General features: G+C 42.4%; 1 protein-coding gene across 1 annotated transcript in view; it reads right to left on the bottom strand.

Annotated features, from left to right (window-relative positions):
- The window catches only part of LOC148900215 (zinc finger protein basonuclin-1-like), an 81,233-nt gene that overhangs the window by 29,394 nt on the left and 33,188 nt on the right, over nt 1-18,651 (bottom strand). The window contains 2 exon segments of the mRNA XM_088993030.1: nt 2,795-3,030; nt 15,761-15,863. Coding sequence (XP_088849156.1) covers nt 2,795-3,030; nt 15,761-15,863 — 339 coding nt within the window.

Raw genomic sequence — 18,651 nt, 5'->3', positions numbered from 1 at the left:
CGGTTGAGTTCTTGACATTCACAGGGCAGATGGAGCCTGGTTCATGTTCAGATGGGTCAGACATGGACGCACATTGTGAGAGTGACAAGAGCTCAGTCCTCAGTGCGCGTCCTCCTGATTATCAGGAGTACGCGCACTGAGGACCGCGTCATGCAGTCTCCGGCTCAGGCAGAGGAACATGAGCACTTCTCTACAGAGCGTGATTTTGCCGATGCACATCGAGATGTCAGTGAGAGAAGTGAGTCAGTAGGCCATGACATCCACACACAGACCGACATTTGACAGACCCGGTGTTCGACATAGCGCATTCGATTCCAGACTCACCCCCAGATGAGACTGAACTAGAGGAGGTCATTTGCACACAACCACAGGACACACAGGGCCGCATCACTTTCACAAGATGTGGTTGGACAGTTAAACCCCCTGATAGGCTGAAATGTGAGATTGGACTGTTGGTATTTACATTAATGTTGCGACTGGTTTCACTCCTATCTCACTGGCCGCTCACAGTTTATCCCAGGCGTCGGCAACCCGCGGCTCCGGAGCCCCATGTGGCTCTTTCACCCCCCTGCTGCGGCTCCCTGCGGCTTTAGAAAATAAATAATGAGTATTTAATTCAATGTATATTATTTTAGTTTGTTCGTTTTTAAAATGTAATTCTAAATTTGAAGATTATGATGATTATAAAAAATACAAAATAAAACGTATTAAATTTTTTTTGTCGCTCATAATATACGTCACAACCATCGACAGTGGACGTATATCCGGTCACAACCGCCAAATTGCGCACGATTTCTTGAATTTTTCGACCCCAACTATGGATAAATCTAAGAAAAGAAAAGTGTCTGAAGAAAACGTTTAATGATACGTGGGCAGATTCGTTCGCCTTAAAAACAGACATCGCTCACGCCTGACAGACGACAGCTTACAGTCCTGTGTGAAGATGAAGTTAACGTCATACAGCCCTGATGTGCAGAGGCTGTGCGCTGAGGTGCAGGAGCAGAAATCACATTAACCAGGTGATAAATATTGTTCATTTTGCAAATATTCTTTTTTTTTTCAAATAGACATTGAGTATTATATTTGAAAGCAATCTTCAACTCAACGTCTTTTTTTCAGAGTTTAAAATGTTTTTGTTGCATGCAGAAATGTAATTCGGCTTCTCTGTAATAGTTCATTGATTCATAAATGCAACACACTATAGTTTGTTTATGCATATATAAAGGTAAAAAATGATGATGAAAAATGCAGTGTTGTCTTAATTTTAAATGTCAAAAGGATTTTGTGGCTCCCAGTGTTTTCTTTTCTGTGGTAAATGGGTCCAAATGGCTCTTTGAGTCGTAAAGGTTGCCAACCCCTGGTTTATCCAAATCAACTCCATCACTTCATGGTCCTCTCCTGAGTCTTCTGGTGTGCCCCAAGGGTCTGTCCTGGGGCCTTTTCTCTTTATTACCTACCTTCTTTCCCTTGGGAATATTTTCCGCAATTTTGGCATTCACTTTAACTGCTTGGCGGATGACACCCAACTCTACCTCTGCAGAAAACCCGACGCATCTCTTCCACCTTTGTCCCTCTCAGAAATTAAATCCTGGTTTTCCCATAACTTCCTCATACTCAACATCGGAAAAACTGAACTTCTCCTTGTCGGGACAAAATCCACCCGACACAAAGCCAACAATTTCTCTATCACCATTCACAGTTCAAACGTGTGTCCCTCCCTTCAAGTCAAGAGCCTGGGTGTCATCCTCGATAGCTCACGATCTTTCCACTTTCATATAAATAGCATAATTTAGTCGCCATATTTCCACCACCTATCAATTGTCTCCGTTACCTCTCTCAACCCTCACACCACTGCTATCCTTATCCACAGTCTCGTCACCTCCCGTATCGACTATTGCAACTCACTCCTCTTCGGTGCCAATCAAAAATTTCTCCAACTAGTCTATAATTACTCACAAAAAAACTCCACCATCCCCGTCCTCTAGCATCTCCACTGGCTCCCTGTTGAAATACGTATTGAAATCAAAATGATTTTATTTACATTTAAAGCCATCCATAACCTTGCCCCCTTCCCTGTCTGTCTGACCTTCTTCAAATTTCTGCTCCATCTCAGTCTCTAAGATTCTCATTCTCCCTCCACCTCTGTGTGCCGTCTGGCCGTCTCACTACGATGGGATGCAGAGCATTCAGCCGCTCTGCTCTCAAACTCTGGAACTCTCTTCCACCCAACGTAAGTAACATTGACACTCTTCCCACTTTCAAATCATACCTCAAAACCCCTCTGTTTAAATTGTATTCCCGGTTTAGTTTAAATCAGATATTTTATCATTTATCATTTTATTTATGGTTTTCTTGTTCTGTGTATTGTTGTTTTAATTGTAAAGTGTCATTGGGTGTTCAGAAAGGCACGTGGACATTAAATGTATTATTATTGTGACCTTGGTGAGAATAAAGAGGTTCAGACAAAAAAAATGAATGTTCATAGACAGTGCCTAAAAAATGAAGGAAAATGACATTTCTGTGGTGTGTGGCTTTTAATCTTCAATCTCCTTTCATTTTTTGGTCCATTGAGAAGAAAAAAGTTATGGCTTTAAACTTAAGGTTTCTTCAGCCGTCATCTGTACTTCTTTGAAAATGTCTGACACCTTCAAAGAAGTACAGATGACGGCTGAATAAGTCTTTTCATCGATGGACCACTCATGTACGACTGAGAACTTACACAGAGGTTAAACTTAAAGTTAAAAAACATGTTCACATAAGTGCGAGTCACCCCAGCCCAACTGCTCATTTTTACCTGGAGTATATATCCCCGTATGTAGTCCTGTAACGTCCAGCCAAGTGCATTAAGGATCTTGATAACCTCATCCTGTTTGACAGCGGAAAGAAGGCGATCCAAGAGAATCTTCAGGCGTATGGGAATAGCTTGAGTCCCATAGAGCATCAGGCTACAGATGTCAAACACCACATTGGAATGCACGATCCCCAGCTGGACGTTCTGATGCATGTGGGTCACTTGCAATTTACTAAGGGCTAGAACAAATACAGAAAATTTTGAATTACATTACCTAGATGACACATGTACAGCACAATCACGACACAGCACCAGTACCACAGACAATGTGTTGGTTTTCAATAAACATTTGAAAATAATAATAGGACAAGTATGCTTGTAATGCCTGTTTGAAAAACACTTCTTACATTTGTATTCATTTTGGCCAACTTGGCGTGTGAAGTAACCCGAATAAGAAATGACAATTTGTGTTAAAAAAAACATATATGTGCACAGCCAAAATATATATTTCTAGCAGATGAGTTTCTCTATAAATGTCTCAATTTTTTTTTTTTTTTTTTTTTTTTTTGGGGGGGGGGTCAGAGGGTCACTGGTAATATAGAGATGATTTAAAATATTTTAGCCTACATTAGTTTGTATGGGGTAAATTAATGTCATGATTGAGAGGGCAAAACATTTTTATGACATGGAAATTCAAACAATGTACGAAGGAACGCAAATGTCAGCAATGAGGTTAGATATGTTGTGGGTTTTTTATTAAATGTCACGGTAGGTTCTCCTGGCCAGAGACCGAGTATCGAATCTGTCGGAAATCCAGGTTCTAGCGACTGGGCTAAATTCAAGGAGGGATTTTTTTTCTGTTGCGAGATGCAGTGTATGTGGGAATATACTTCCCGCGGAGCCTGGGTGCTTTGTCGACCCAGGCCGTGAAACCAGGCCAGTTATGGTCTGTGGACTTGTCTCTCTCTGGCTGTGTGTTCTGTGTGTTTTGTTAGCTGCACAGCTAATTAGATTTCAGACAGTTTGTGTGAGCATATTCTTGCCTGTGTTGTTTGATGCGGACGAGTAGAGATGCTGATGAGGATTCCATATATGTTAACAAACGTTTAACAAACGTTAAGCAAACGTTTCTCCAGAATTTGACACCAGAGATTGGGGATTTCATTCGGAAACATTCTGTACAACACTGATATCTGATCTCATGGAATGGGCTATTCATGCTCAGGAGGTGGCGAGGAAAACTATGAGGTTGCCAACCAAACTGGTGATGGCCTGTGCCATGGCTGAGATCATGGAGGGTGTGATATACCAATGTTGGACAAGGAGAATTTTGCAGTACAACAAAACTGACAGTTATCGATGCTACACATGTGGCAGAGAAGGGCATATTGCTCGATACTGCAAACAAAAGTCACCACAAAAGAAACACAAGAAAAACCATACAGACGCTAGTATAGGTTGTATAAAATTGATAACAAACCATGTTTACCAAGAAACATGTTTCCTATGGTGGCTAAATTGAGCCATGGATGTTCACGTCTCAACAGGGGGGTGGTGTCTATAGCAGGAAAAACATTCCACTTAACCAGAGGCTTCAACTCATATACAAAAAAACTTGTCGGAGTTGATTGTTATGCTGTAAAAAATACCCAAGGTAATATATGACCAAAAAGAGGAATATTTCCACAAGGGTCACACCCCTTTGAAGTGGTCCACATGCACTTCATTGAATTAAGCACATCTGGTCCCTACAAATACTGTCTAGTTCTAATTGATTCGTTCACCAAATCAGTAGAAATAGTTCCCGCCAAAATGCCAGATGTTCTAACAGTGGCAAAAGCATTTTGCAAGCACATCATTACAGAACACGATATACCAAGAATAATTTGGAGTGTTAATGGACCACATTTTGTGAATGACATAATAACCAACATTTCTGAACATTTAGGTATTAAATTAAAGAACCACTGTGCAAAATGGAAAAAGCAATTGTTTTGTATGTTCCTATATGCCTCATTCTGTGACACAACAATGTGTGCAATCGAAGGTATTTGGAGGAAAAATGGCGAGATCTGCATATTGTTAATGTTTTTGTACAAACCCGGTCAACATTTTACGGTTCTTCATAATGCTTCGAAAGGAGATATAGTTCCAGGTTTAGACACTCTTTTAGGACCAGATAACCATGTTATGACCGAGAGCGGGTTACGATTACCATTATGCATTTCAATGTCTGGTATGGGTCAAAATTTAGTTTTTATGGATGATGATGGGTGTTTATACATTCTACCGCTAAACACTGTCACCGTTTTGCCCTTATCTTCACATCTTTGGTAGTTATATGGTTGGAAAGTGTTTTCATTTATTCCCCCACTATCTTTCGGATTATGTGCACCTGTTACGGTAACACATTTATTGTCACGTACACCATCACCTTAAGAGAAGAGTATCGTTTAAGCCCCATGATTCCATCTGGGGAACTGATGTTCCGGAACAGTTGAAACACAACACCATAGCACGTGTAGTAATGTAATGTTAGCTCTTTTTCCACAAATTGGAGTAGCTAAAAACCTGCTACAAATTGAGACAATTGATAACAGATTTCAAGTGTTTGTAAATGGCAGTTTGAAAGTGGATGAAACACCAAAATTGAGGAAATTAGACAAATAATGCTGCAAAATAGAATGGATTTAGACCTTTTGAGAGCCCCACAAAGGTGTTCAGACCACATCGCCCCCCTTGTTGCACATTCAAAACATCAGTACATACATTCATAAAATCGATTCTCTTCCCACCTACAAATCCCATCTCAAAACCCATCTCTTTAAAATTGCATTTTCTGTACCTCTATCTCTTGTTTCTATTTATAATTGTATTTTATTTATTGTATTCTATTTATAGTTTTATTTTAGTTATTATTGTATCTATGCTTGTCTGTGACCGACTTTGAAAGAGGGTTGAAATAAAATGTGTTTATTATTATTATTATTATTATTATTATTATTATTATTATTATTATTATTATTATTATTATTATTATTATCAAAACGGTTTTCAGTATGAACATCATCATAAACTCATGGCACGGGGACATCTCATGGATAATGCAAAAACCTCTGATGTAATGTAGAGGCAAAAATTCCTTCTCGGCCCTCCAGTAGGAGCGACCACACTCCGACATGGCATAAAATTCCAAATTACAACACAGTGTCCCCTTCACGTATTTGTTGGTACAAAATCGCGTAATTAACATGGGAACTGGTGATCATAGAGATCACCATCACACTTAAACAAGAAACAACCCAGTGACTAAGAAAATTAGAAAAAACACGATCATGACAAAAAGTCAAAGTCAAAGTCATAGTCAGCTTTATTGTCAAATATGCTAATATGCATGACATACAGCACAGATGAAATTACTGTCCTCTCGGACCCAGCATGCAAGGCACTTATAATTACTTTAACAAACATAAACATGAAAACGCCAATTTGCCGGGAGAGGGGAGCCGCTGCGTGTTCACACGCCGCCATCTTGGGAAAAAAAAAATTGAAAAAATAACAAATATGACAACACAAAGATACAGAGTCATTCATTCTTCAGGACTTGCTGTACCCTCTTTGTGATGACATGAAGCAGTTCTAGTTGAAAGAGGAGAGGATCAAAGCATCCATGTCAGCAGTATAAACAGTCTAAGCAAAGTCGTATACCAAGGGCCTGCAAAGAGCATGGCCAAGCTCCGCGGGTGATCAGGCCGTTGATCTTTGGCCATAGCATCTCTGAGGTCCCTGATAACAGACAAAGCATTTGTCATGTTTATAGAATTGGCTTCTTCGGGTATATACGTGCAACAAGTGTCGCCAACCATAGCACGGACGTCCCATTGTGGGTTGTGAAAAGAAGGAAGAAACCAAGATTTGAAACCAATTTGCCCAATTGCTACAATTTTGGTGTTTTTCATTTCATCCACTTTCAAACTGGCATTTAGAAAGACTTGAAATCTGTAATAAATGGTCTCAATTCGTAATATGTTTTTAGCCACTACAATTTGCAGAAAAAAAGAGAAAAACATTACTTTACTACCTGCGCTTTGGTTTTTGAACCTTTTGTGTCAGGGAACAGAGAACTGAAGGCCGTGCAGATCCAACTGAGGAGAAATATCAGAGACGGGAAAAAAGGCCTACAGAATGAAAAGGGTAGAAGGAGCTCCAAGCCAGCAATGTCACTCGTGTCTGGAAGGGCCTAAAAAACATCTCAGGCCACAAAAGCCGAGTGACATTGAATGAGAAAGACAAGGACTGGGCAGATGAACTAAACTGATTTTTCAATCGGTTTGACAAGACGTGGGTATTAAGATGGGATTTGAAGGTGGGAAAAGAATCAATATTACGGATGTTGAGGGAAAGGGAGTTCCAGAGTTTGGGGGCAGAGCGGCAGATAGCCCTATGCCCCATCGTGCAAAGGTGGAGTTAGTATGAGGATATGAATCAACAAGAAGTAACAGAAAGATGAAGAAGGTTAGATAGGTAAGGGGGCAAGGTTATGGATTGATTTACATAGAAATAAATATAAAGAAGTATTTTGAAGTTATTTTTAAGTTTGACCGGGAGCCAGTGGAGCTGTTGGAGGACGGGGGTAATGTGGTGAAAGGAGGGAGTTTTGGGGAAGATCCAGGCTGTGGAATTCTGGACTAGTTGTAGTTGGTGGAGAAATTTGTGAGGGACACCAAGGAGAAGTGAATTGCAATAATCAATACGGGAGGTGATGAAACAGGACAATGATAAACAGATGCCTGAGACACCTCATCTGTCTCCTCTCTATGTGGAGGAGAAGCTGCTCCACTCTGAGCCTCTCCCTGATGACCGAGCTTCTAACTTTATCTCTAATCACTAAGGAAGAGCCCAGACACCCTACGGTAAAAACTGATTTTGGCCGCCTGTATCTGGATCTCAATTTTTCGGTCACGAACAAAAGCTTGTGACCATAAATGAGGGTTGGGACATAGATCGACTGGTAAATTGAGAGCTTTGCTTTATGGCTCAGCTTTTTGTTCACCATGAAAGATCGGCAAAGTCTGGATCACAGCAGACGCCGCACCAACCGCCTGTCGATCTCTTGTTCCTACCTACCCTCATACATCAGAATCAGAATCAATTATTGCCAAGTTTGTAGAACACACAAGGAATGAAGAAGACTCCAATATACATAAAGGACAGCCGACGTCTCCGGACAAGTTGTGTCCCTAATTTGTAAAATGGCTTCAAATAACTTCTAATGAGCGTATTTTACAAAGATTCCACCGCATATAGCTTTATTTTACGTTTTAAGACTCGTGTTGAATATTCCGGAAGTCTTGTTTTTGAGTTGGTGACGAGTCCGTACGTGACGTCACTGAAGGAACGCCCCTGACTGAAAAATAGGACACGTTGTAGCAGTCCTTCCATCACGTCAATGCTTGTTTGGTCTGAAAACCTCGTGTTGCACCAGAAAGAGCCAGAAGAGGGCGTCCAAGCAAGGAATTTATCAGCCTGTAGAAACGGGCTGATAGCTATTGTTTTGATTCTCCAGCAATGCAAGACGTCTTGGCGTGACGTCACGAACTGGGGGCGGGACTTTCTGAAAATGCCCAATTCGCAGCTCAATTTGTTTGCAGATTTTGGACACTTTAAGTCATTTTTATTGATGTTTTGCATTTGAATAAAAATATCATACTGCGTGTCTGTCACGTTTTTGCTAGGTGGTGATGGCGGGTGCGGATCCCAAAAAGCAGGCAGGAGTGAGCAGAAGGTTGTGTTTGACAAATTGTATTAAAATAAAGTCAGCAGGAACAAAATGTAAAACATCAAAATCATCTGAACAGAAAAAAATACAAAGTATCAAAAGAAAACCAAGTGTAAACTTGTTTAACCAAGGTTAAACAAACACATGCACAGCATACAATGCATGCAATTGCAGACAAAGTATGCAACAAACAATGAACTGACACCGGCTGGTCGTGCCGGGTCCTTTTAAGTGTCACTGATTAAAATGACCAGCACCTGCAAGGCTGTAGGCAGGGCTGACGTCGCTACCCGTTGGTCGCCAATCCGAACGTGGCAGTTCGCCACTGATTGGGATGACCAGCACCTGTGCAGGTGCAGGCGGGGCTGACAGCGCCGCCCCGTTGGTCGCCAACCAGATCATGACAGTACCCCCCCTTCAAGGGGCTGCTTCCAGAAGTCCCAACAGTCTCCCAAAAGGTCGGCCACCGCTGCCTCTCCAGCATACGACGGGCGGCGGCCTGATGGGAACGAGACTCGGCCTGGGGTGGACGAAGATGCGACACGGATCGTCGTGGGCGTGAGTGCGATTTCTCTCACACGTTCATGCGACGACGCATGGCTCAACGCGGACGTCGAACTGGTAGGCGCAGAGTTGCACCCCGGATGGCCGTATGGGACCAGGTCTCGGCCGGACGCCGACGTAGGCGTGAACTGCCCAGCACCGGGGAAACGAGACCAGTCCAGAGCCGCTCCGGGATCCAGCGGTGAGTGGGGTCTCGGACTGACATTGACGCGGACTTTGCACGGCTCGTCGTGGATGCGACTCAATTCATCATGCACGACGACAGCGTGGCTGGACGTGGGTGTGCACTGCCAGACACCCAGTGTCACCCTGGACGGCCACCTGGAAGGAGGTCTCGGACGGACGTTGACGTGGACGTTACGGCTCCTCTAGTGATGCAATTCAAACTCGACGAGGCGTGGGCTAACGTGGACGTAGCATTGCCAGGCACAGAGTGGAAATGAGACGGGTCCGTTGTACCTGCGGGATCCGATGGTTGGTCGGTTCATTCTGTCACGTTTTGCAAGGTGGTGATGGCGGGTGCGGATCCCAAAAAGCAGGCAGGAGGGAGCAGGAGGTTGTGTTTGACAAATTGTATTAAAATAAAGGTCAGCAGGAACAAAATGTAAAACATCAAAATCATCTGAACAGAAAAAAATAAAGTATCAAAGGAAAATCAAGTGTAAAAGTCCGCCAAGGTTAAACAAACACATGCACAGCATACAATGCATACACAATGCATACAAAGCATGCAACAAACAATGAACCGACACCGGATGGTCGTGCCGGGAGTCCTTTTAAGTGTCACTGATTAAAAAGACCAGCACCTGCGAGGCTCCAGGCAGGGCTGACGTCGCTACACGTTGGTCGCCAATCCGAACGTGGCAGTCCGCCACTGATCGGGACGACCAGCACCTGTGCAGGTGCAGGCGGGGCCGACAGCACCACCCGTTGGTCGCTAACAAGATCCTGACAGTGTTTTGGGTATTTTAGATGCTATAAAATGTTTCTGATGTCAGTTAGGAAACAAAAAAGTAACGTTGGTTGTCCTTTAAACTCCGGCACTTGGGACAAGATTTCGCCCCTGACCTGGAGAGGGAACTCCACCCTTTTTCAACTCAGAGCCATTGTCTCAGATTTGGAGGTACTGATTCTCATCACAACCGCTTCACACTCTGGTGCGAAATGCTCCAGTGAAAGTTAGATAGCCCCACTTGAGGGCCCCAAAATTACCACATCATCTTCAAAAAGCAGAGATGCTATACTGACACCACGAAAACGGACCTCTTAAACGCGTCGGCTGCGCCAAGAAATTCTGTCCATAAAGATTATGAAGCAGCCTTGGTGGAGCCCAATCCTCACTGGAAACGCTTCCGACTTACTGCTGGCAATGCGAACCAAGCTCTGTCATCAATAATATAGTGACCGAATGGACCGTGTCAGGGGTTTCTGTACCACATATGCGAACCTCCCCCAACATAACTCAGCATGGGACACAGTAAAACGCCTTCTTCAAGCACATGTAGACCGGTTGGGCGAACTCCCATGCACCCTCGAGGATCCTACTCAGGGTGTAGAGCTGGTCCACTGTTCCACAGCTCTTCCTCAATCTGAGGTTCGACTTCCTGATTGACCCTCCGCTTCAGAATCGCTGAATAGACCTTAGGCTGGGGAATGTGATCCCTCAGTAGTTGGGACACCCCCTCCGGTCTCCCCGGGGTAGTGGTCCCCCTTTTAAAAAAGGGGTGGTGGTTACTCTTTTTTAAAATGGGGACCAGCACCCCGGTCTGCCAATCTCCCCGATGACCACACGATGTTGCAGAGACATGTCAACCAAGACAGCCCCAACATCTAGAGCAGGGATCGGGAACCTATGTCTCGCGAGCCATATATGGCTTTTTTGATGATTGCATCTGGCTCGCAGCTAAAACTAAATACATATTCTCGCTTTTTCGCTGTTCATTTCCTGTTTGGGCTGCAGTTGGTGGAAAGCGCAATTTTGATTGGATGATACTGACCTAGGTGGCCGTTGATGTTGGAACAGGTAAACACTCCGTTTTAAATAAGACTGACAACTAAAAAAAAAGAGTATCGTACACTTCAGGTTGAATGGACGGCAGGATTGGCCTTTGTGGAGATAAAAGGTTCTGGCGTGATTCTAATTTGCAATGAAACAATACCATGCGTGATGTGCGTGCGTGTTTGCGTGTGTGTGTGTGTGTGCGTGCGTGTGTGAGTGCATGGCTCACTGAGTAACATTTTAAAATATTTTACTTTTATGGCTCTCTTAGTCAAAAAAGGCTCCCGACCCCTGATCCCGACGCCTTGAAGAACTCTGGGTGTTTCTCATGCAACCCAAGGGCCTTGCCGTTGAGGAGCTTTTTAACCACATCGGTGACTTCAATCACAGAATTTCCCCTCCTGAGACGCTGGATGGTGGAACAGAATTTCCTCGTCCGGAAGCAGGCTTCCATGGCCTCACCGAACTCACCGAAATTTTTGCCTTTGCTACCACTAAAGTCCCACGGGTCATAAATGACTCCTTATTTGGGTTGACACATTCCTTATTTGGTGCATACTTGGTGCATACACAAGGCATTTTCAGGTGACCTGACTATTTTGGATAAAGTGTAAGACTTTAATGTGTGGTTAAGGGGTGTGAAAATACACTTATTACAGTACAATAAATTTAAATGGGAAATATTACCTTGATTTGTGAACATTCCATGTTACAAATACTCCTTTTTTGTTACAAATATTGTGATGTCACGAGAGGCTGTGTCCTGGAGGGGAAATATATTCCCCTAACATGGCTCCACCCAGAGAGACTTTTGGCCCCATCTGGTAGAAGGCAGCAATACACCCCACACCTGTGCCTGATCACGGCTTGATTGGCATGCAAGGCTTTAAGGCCAGAGAGCCTATGAGTGAGTGGCCGGTCCATTGTTGTCTTCTGTGGATAGACACTGAGAAACTGATCGCTGCATGGAACTCGTCGCCAGTTGGGACCATAGAACGGAACACCGGATCTGAAACCTTGCTGATGGTGGCTAGGCTACCGAGGAAGTACCTCAAGAGGGATGAGGCCTAGAAACACATGGAAAAGAACCCCATCTTCAATTTCACCTCAGAAGAGACTTTATTATGATTTAAGAATTGGAAGGGACACTATTCTTGCCTTTTTTCCCCTTGTGAATTTCCCCTGAAAACCTTTATTAAAATCTCTGTTTGCATTCAAAGCTGTCGCCCATTGCACTCCTTGTCCTGTCCCGCTGAGAGCTAGCCTCTCATGACATCACAATATCCCTTTATTTTTACTAAAAGAAATCATGTTACATCTTCCACACCTCAAGCATTTAACCCTTTGTTTATGACTGGTGAAAAACTAAAAAATAAGTGTGGCCCGCCATCCTATTTCATAGCTATTTATATAATATTATTAATATAAAACTACAGTATATAAATCAAGATGTATTGTATTGTATAAGAACAAAGACAATTGCATGAGTGAATATACAGTGAAGGAAACAATGATCTCAACACCCTGCTATTTTGCTATTTCGCCCACTTAGAAATCATGGAGGGGTCTGAAATTTTCATCGTAGATGCATGTCCACTGTGAGATAGATAAACTAAAAAGAAAAATCCACAAATCACAATGCATGATTTTTTGTCAATTTATTTGTGTGATAAAGCTGCAAAAGAGTATTTGAACACCTGTGTATCATCTAGAATTTGACCGTGAAAGGCCTGTTAGTCCGCCCATTAGAAGTTCACCCGCACTCCATGCATTATACTGAATCAGATGCGCCTGTTTGAGGTCGTTAGCTCTATAAAGACACTTGTCACACTTGTTACATTGCGAAAACCAAAGAGCTGTCCAAAGACACCAGAGACAAAATTGTACACCTCCACAAGGCGACAAAGGGCGACAGAGCAATTGCCAAGCAGCTCGGTGAAAAAAGGTCCACTGTTGGAGCAATCATTTGAAAATGCAAGAAGCTAAACACGACGGTCAATCTCAATCGGAGTGGAGCCCCATGCAAGAGATCACCTTGTGGGGTCTCAATGATTCTAAGAAAGGTGAAGAATCAGCCAGGAACTACATGACAAGAGTTGATCAATGACACGAAAAGAGTTGGGAGCACCGTTTCCAAGGTTACTGTAGGTAATACATTGACTAAGACGCCATGATTTGAAACCATGCATGGCACGAAAGGTTCCCCTGCTTAAACGACATGTCAATGCCCATCTAAAGTTTGCATATGAACATTTGGATGATACATAGGAGTCAAGGGAGAAGGTTTTGTGGTCAGGTGAGACATACATTGAACTTTTTGGTCATAATTCCACGAAGCGTGTTTAGAGGAAGTAGAATGAAGAGTACAATCCGAAGAACACCATCCCGACTGTGAAGCATGGGGGTGGTAGCATCATGCTTTGGTGGTGTTTTACTGCACATGGGACAGGACGAGTGCACTGCAGTCAGAGAGAATGACTGGGGCCATGTATTGTGAGATTTTGGGGAACAACCTCCTTCCCTCAGGCAGAGCACTGAAGTTGGGTCGTGGCTGGATTCCAACACGACAATGACCTGAAGCACACAGTTAGGAAAACAAAGGAGTGGCTCCGTAAGAAGCATATCGAGGTTCTAGCATGGCCCAGCAGGTCTCCAGACCTGAACCCAATCAAAAATCTTTGGAGGGAGCTCAAAATCCGTGTTTCTCAGTCACGGCCCAGAAACGGGGTCAAGGAGTGAGCCATTATCCCTCTTGCAGTGTGTGCAAACCTGTTGAAAAACTATAGGAAATGTTTGACCAATGTAATAGCAAACAAAGGCTACTACTGTACCAAATATTAACATTCATTTTCTCAGGTGCTCAAATACTTATTTGCAGTTATATCACACAAATAAAAATTTCAGACCTCTCAGTGATTTCTAAGTGGGAGAAATAGCAAAGTAGCAGGATGTTCAAATACTCATTTTCTTCACTATACCTTGGCCTAGACCAGGCCTGGCCAACCCGCGGCTCCCGAGCCGCATGCGGCTCTTTGGCTGATTTCATGCGGCTCTTCAGGGGCGTCCACATGACAAGCGTAAAAAATGTTTGGTGCTGGCGCTGGTGCTGCCATTCATCCCCTATGTACCGTAATATCACGACCATTGCGCGTGCTTCGGATTTTGGAGAAAATGTATGACTTTTAAGTGCACCTGATAGTCGTGAAGACTTTTAAGTGCACCTTATAGTCGTGAAAATACAGTATCAAGCTGACCATGTGACGTCAACACGCATGAATGTGGGATGAAAATAAATCATTTATGGCGTAAACCAGGGGTTGCCAACCAGTCAGACTTGACACAAATTATTTACGACAATTTGTGTCACGTTCGCTCTCAAAATGACAGGGAAAAAATGCATAGCTAAACGAAAATATGAAGACGAACACAGGACGTTTTTAACAGAGTGGGAGACTATACTCTTTGTTGAGCGTAAAGGCAAGCCATTCTGCCTTATCTGTCAGCCGTCATTAGCGCATTTCAAAGCCTCAAATCTTCAGCGCCACTTCAGCTCACTCCACGCGAACATCGACCAGGAATTTCCCAAAGGGACTGAACTTTGCAAGCACAAGCCATACAACGAAGGGGAGTTTATTAAGAAATGCCTCAGTGACACTGTTGAAATCTTGTCTCCTGAAAACTACAAACTAAAACGAATGGTGGCAGGTGTCTAACTGTCGCGCCATACTGTTGAACGCAGAATATCAGACATTAGCACGGCTATTGAATCACCGCTGCACTCAGACCTTCAAGCGTGTGAGTATTTTAGTGTCGCATTGGATGAAAGTTGTGACATACAAGACAAGCATCAGTTGGCAATATTTGCACGGTCTGTGAAAAATGATTGTGTGATCAAAGAAGAACTCCTTGCTATTGTGCCATTAAAAGACAACCCGTGGCATAGATGTGAAAGAAACAATGATGGTTTCACAGATGAAGCTGAGTTGGAGATGATCGATCTTTGTAAGGAAGACCAACTGAAACCTGCTTTAAAGGAAGGGACCATTGCGTTCTGGAAAAGTGTGCCAATGGAAAAATACCCCAATGTCAAACCGGCTGCGCTTAAAATACTGTCAATGTTTGGGTCAACATACGTCTGCAAGTCTGTGTTTTCTACCCTGAAACATATGAAATCAAAGCATCAATCCGTTCGGACTGACACTCATGTAAAAGAATTGCTTCGAGTAGCAACAACAGAATGCAAGCCAGATTTAATGAGGATGGTTCGAGACAATGAATGCCAGAAGTCCCACGAAGCAACATGCACGCTATTGTAAATTATTATATTTTTGTTAGTGGACTTGGTTGAACTGAGTTTGTATGTGTAAGACAGTGTTCTTTGTTGGAAATGTTCCTGTGGTTTTAGTACTCTATGAGTCAATTTCCGATATATAATTTGTATTTAAAATGTGATATTTATAATAAATCTGGCTGAGCAGAGGTCTGCGTGTGTGAGGGATGGGGCAATGGGGTGTTCATGTGTGCCCATGTTTATGATGTGGCTCTTTGCAGTACCAGAGTAAAAAATGTGGCTCTGTCTTTGTCTGGTTGGCCACCCCTGGCCTAGAAGAAAAATGTCTGTTCTTACCATGTGCAACCCAGCTATGATTGCAGTTTTCACATTGCCGACGTTTCAGCTTCCATGGCTGAAATTTGTCACAGGTGCAATTCAATGAAGTGCAACAGAGAGCCTAGAAGAAAAAAAAGAATGAATATTGAAATTAAGATCATTTGTAATGTGCACAGTAAAAACAGAGTGGTAAACACTTAGCAGTTATCTCCTATTTTGTTTTCAAACTGTAGCTTTTCGTCCATTCCAATGGACTGTGGTCAGCTTCAAAAAAGTAATTGTCTGTAGATGAGTAGACTTTGAACTGGTTACCTGCTAATGAAACAACTATTTACGGCATGCTCACAATCACATCGAAGGAGAATTTAAGGTGTTTTGGGAATGTGGGAGGAAATCAGACGTCCCAGTAAAAAAAATGGGGTGAACTCCACACATGGCCACAGGACATCAAACTCTAAACATCTGGACTGAGAGGTTCTGCTAACTATTCATCACAATTCTACCCTAGGAAATTAATATGGTAGATACAGTGGGGACTTGGTTTCCGAACACCTTGCCTGACGAATTTTTCGGTTTACGAATGGTAAATTTATGAAAAATAAACCTTGGCATAAGCACTACTTTTCCGGATACACATGGAGCGCCGCCCCACCACGGCTGGCGGAGCAATCTTGGGCGGAACAACACCAAAGCACACGACCGAATGGTGTCCCAGCCAGCCTACCTTTCCACACCCCCTTTATCTGAATGCGCACGTCGATCGTCTTCAACGTTTTTTTACGAATATTTTTGCTGTTATGGGACCGAAAAAGACCCCACCACAGGCTCGTGTTCAGTCGAAGAAGACACAAAACAAAATTACAGTCGAGGAGAAGAAAGAGATCATTGAGAAACAGGAACGAGGTGTGCGTTTGTCTGATTTAGCGGCCAGGTACCGATATGCTAAGTCCACCATTGCTACCATCCTTCGCAACAAAGCTTTTTAAGGATTTGGATTTGCACAAGAGGATTTGATTTGCCTTCAAGAGGACAAGCAGTAGCAAGCCATTCAGGAGTTGTAATCTGAGGGCGAGGAGGAGGAGATGCTGCAGCATCAAGTGAGAGCATCAAGGCAATGTTGGCTAAGTGGAATGATGTGCTGGCTTTTATTGAACAGTTCCATATAGAAAAGATTGTGGCTATGAGAATCATCAAAATGATGAATGATAATGTGGTGCCTCAGTTTCGAAAGACCTTACAAGTCAGAAAGCAACAGGTGTCAATTAAGAGCCATCAACGACCATCATAAATGTAAATAAAGTGACTTTATTATACAGTGCAGTGTATTTCTTTCATTACAATACAATAGTGCATTTATTATACATAGAATAAGGTATATTGTGTGTATTTCTATATTATTATAGGTATATTGTGTTTAGTGGAAAATTATATTTTATGGAGACCTGGGAACGGATTATTCTCATTTTAATCGTTTCCTATAGGAAATTAATTTTTGGCATACACACTTTTCACCTGACACACTCTGTCTGGGAACCTATTAAGGTCGTAAGTTAAGGCCCCACTGTATCTCCACTGCGAGACTAATAAAGGTAAATCCATTCCATTCCATAGTCTCTGTCTAATACAACCTATTCAACATGAAAAATTACAGCAATAGAAGACAGCAAAAACAAAATAACAATACTTCAAGTACAATTTTAGATATATATATATATATATATATATATATATATATATATATATATATATATATAAAATATGGATGGCAGGCAGATTGACCACCCCAAATTGTCCCTAGGTTTATATATATATATATAGTAAAGTGTCGTTATATCGACATTCTCGGGATTTACAAAAAAAAATCGATATAACCGTACTGTCGATATATCCGTCCTGCGCCGAACTGCATTAACAAAAGTCGCCAAAAGAGGGCATCCAAGCGCAATATAAGAAACGGAGCTAGCCATGAGCTCGCCATTTTGTGCCTCTTTTTTATTTTTGAGTGAGATGTTCCCCGAATGTTGCCTCAAAATGGCACATAAAATTCTTTAATCGATTGCAAACATGCATGCTTTCCTCTTCAGTGCTTTCCTCTACAGTGTATTTGAATCATATTCATAACTGGATGTGTAACAAGAAAGCATATTATCCGAATCTGAAGCCATTGTTTGGATTCACAAGCAATGCAAGACGTCTTGGCGTGAAGTCATTTTTATTGGTGTTTTGCATTTGAATAAAAAGTGACATCGGTTGTCCTTTAATACACAGTATGGAATGTATGGTAATTTTCAAAATCACGCTTCAGCAGACAAAACAAGAAACATTGTTGCAAAAAACGATTGCATTCATATACAGTACAGTGGGCATGTACATAACACAAAAGGGAAACTGCAACGCTTACATCTTGCTGTATTATGTATGCAATTTTAAAAAGTCATCAATCTTCTTCTGCTTCCCATTTTTATCTTTTAACACAAACACCTCAATCTCGTCTGCTACACACGAGCGAGCGTCTGAAAATGGAAATGGCTCTGCTACACGGGAGCTGGTCACGTAACAAACTCACGTGACCAAGTCGACCAATGGCGAGGCCGATGACGCACCGATGGCGTGTATCGATATAAACATAGCAAAATAGCCGGCGGTAGATGAAAAAGAGCACCGTAGTAACCGGATTATCGTAAAAACCACGAATCGTACTAAACGGAACTAATTATAAATAAAAAGACTAGAAATGAAAACAGTGTCGTAATAAGCAGTATTATCAATATAAACGATATCGATATAACGAGACTTTACTGTATATATATATATATATATATATATATATATACAGTAAAGTCTCGTTCTGATGAGCCTTGCTTTTTTTGTTGTTTCCTGTGGCGTCACCGGTGCGCACCGCAGCTTTA

This window comes from Hippocampus bargibanti, linkage group LG03, assembly GCF_051943395.1.
Source record: "Hippocampus bargibanti isolate YZ-2025 linkage group LG03, ASM5194339v1, whole genome shotgun sequence".
In the NCBI taxonomy this organism is placed as follows: domain Eukaryota; kingdom Metazoa; phylum Chordata; class Actinopteri; order Syngnathiformes; family Syngnathidae; genus Hippocampus; species Hippocampus bargibanti.
The sequence above is the reverse complement of the archived record's forward strand: the minus strand, read 5'-3'. Positions and strand labels throughout refer to the sequence as shown.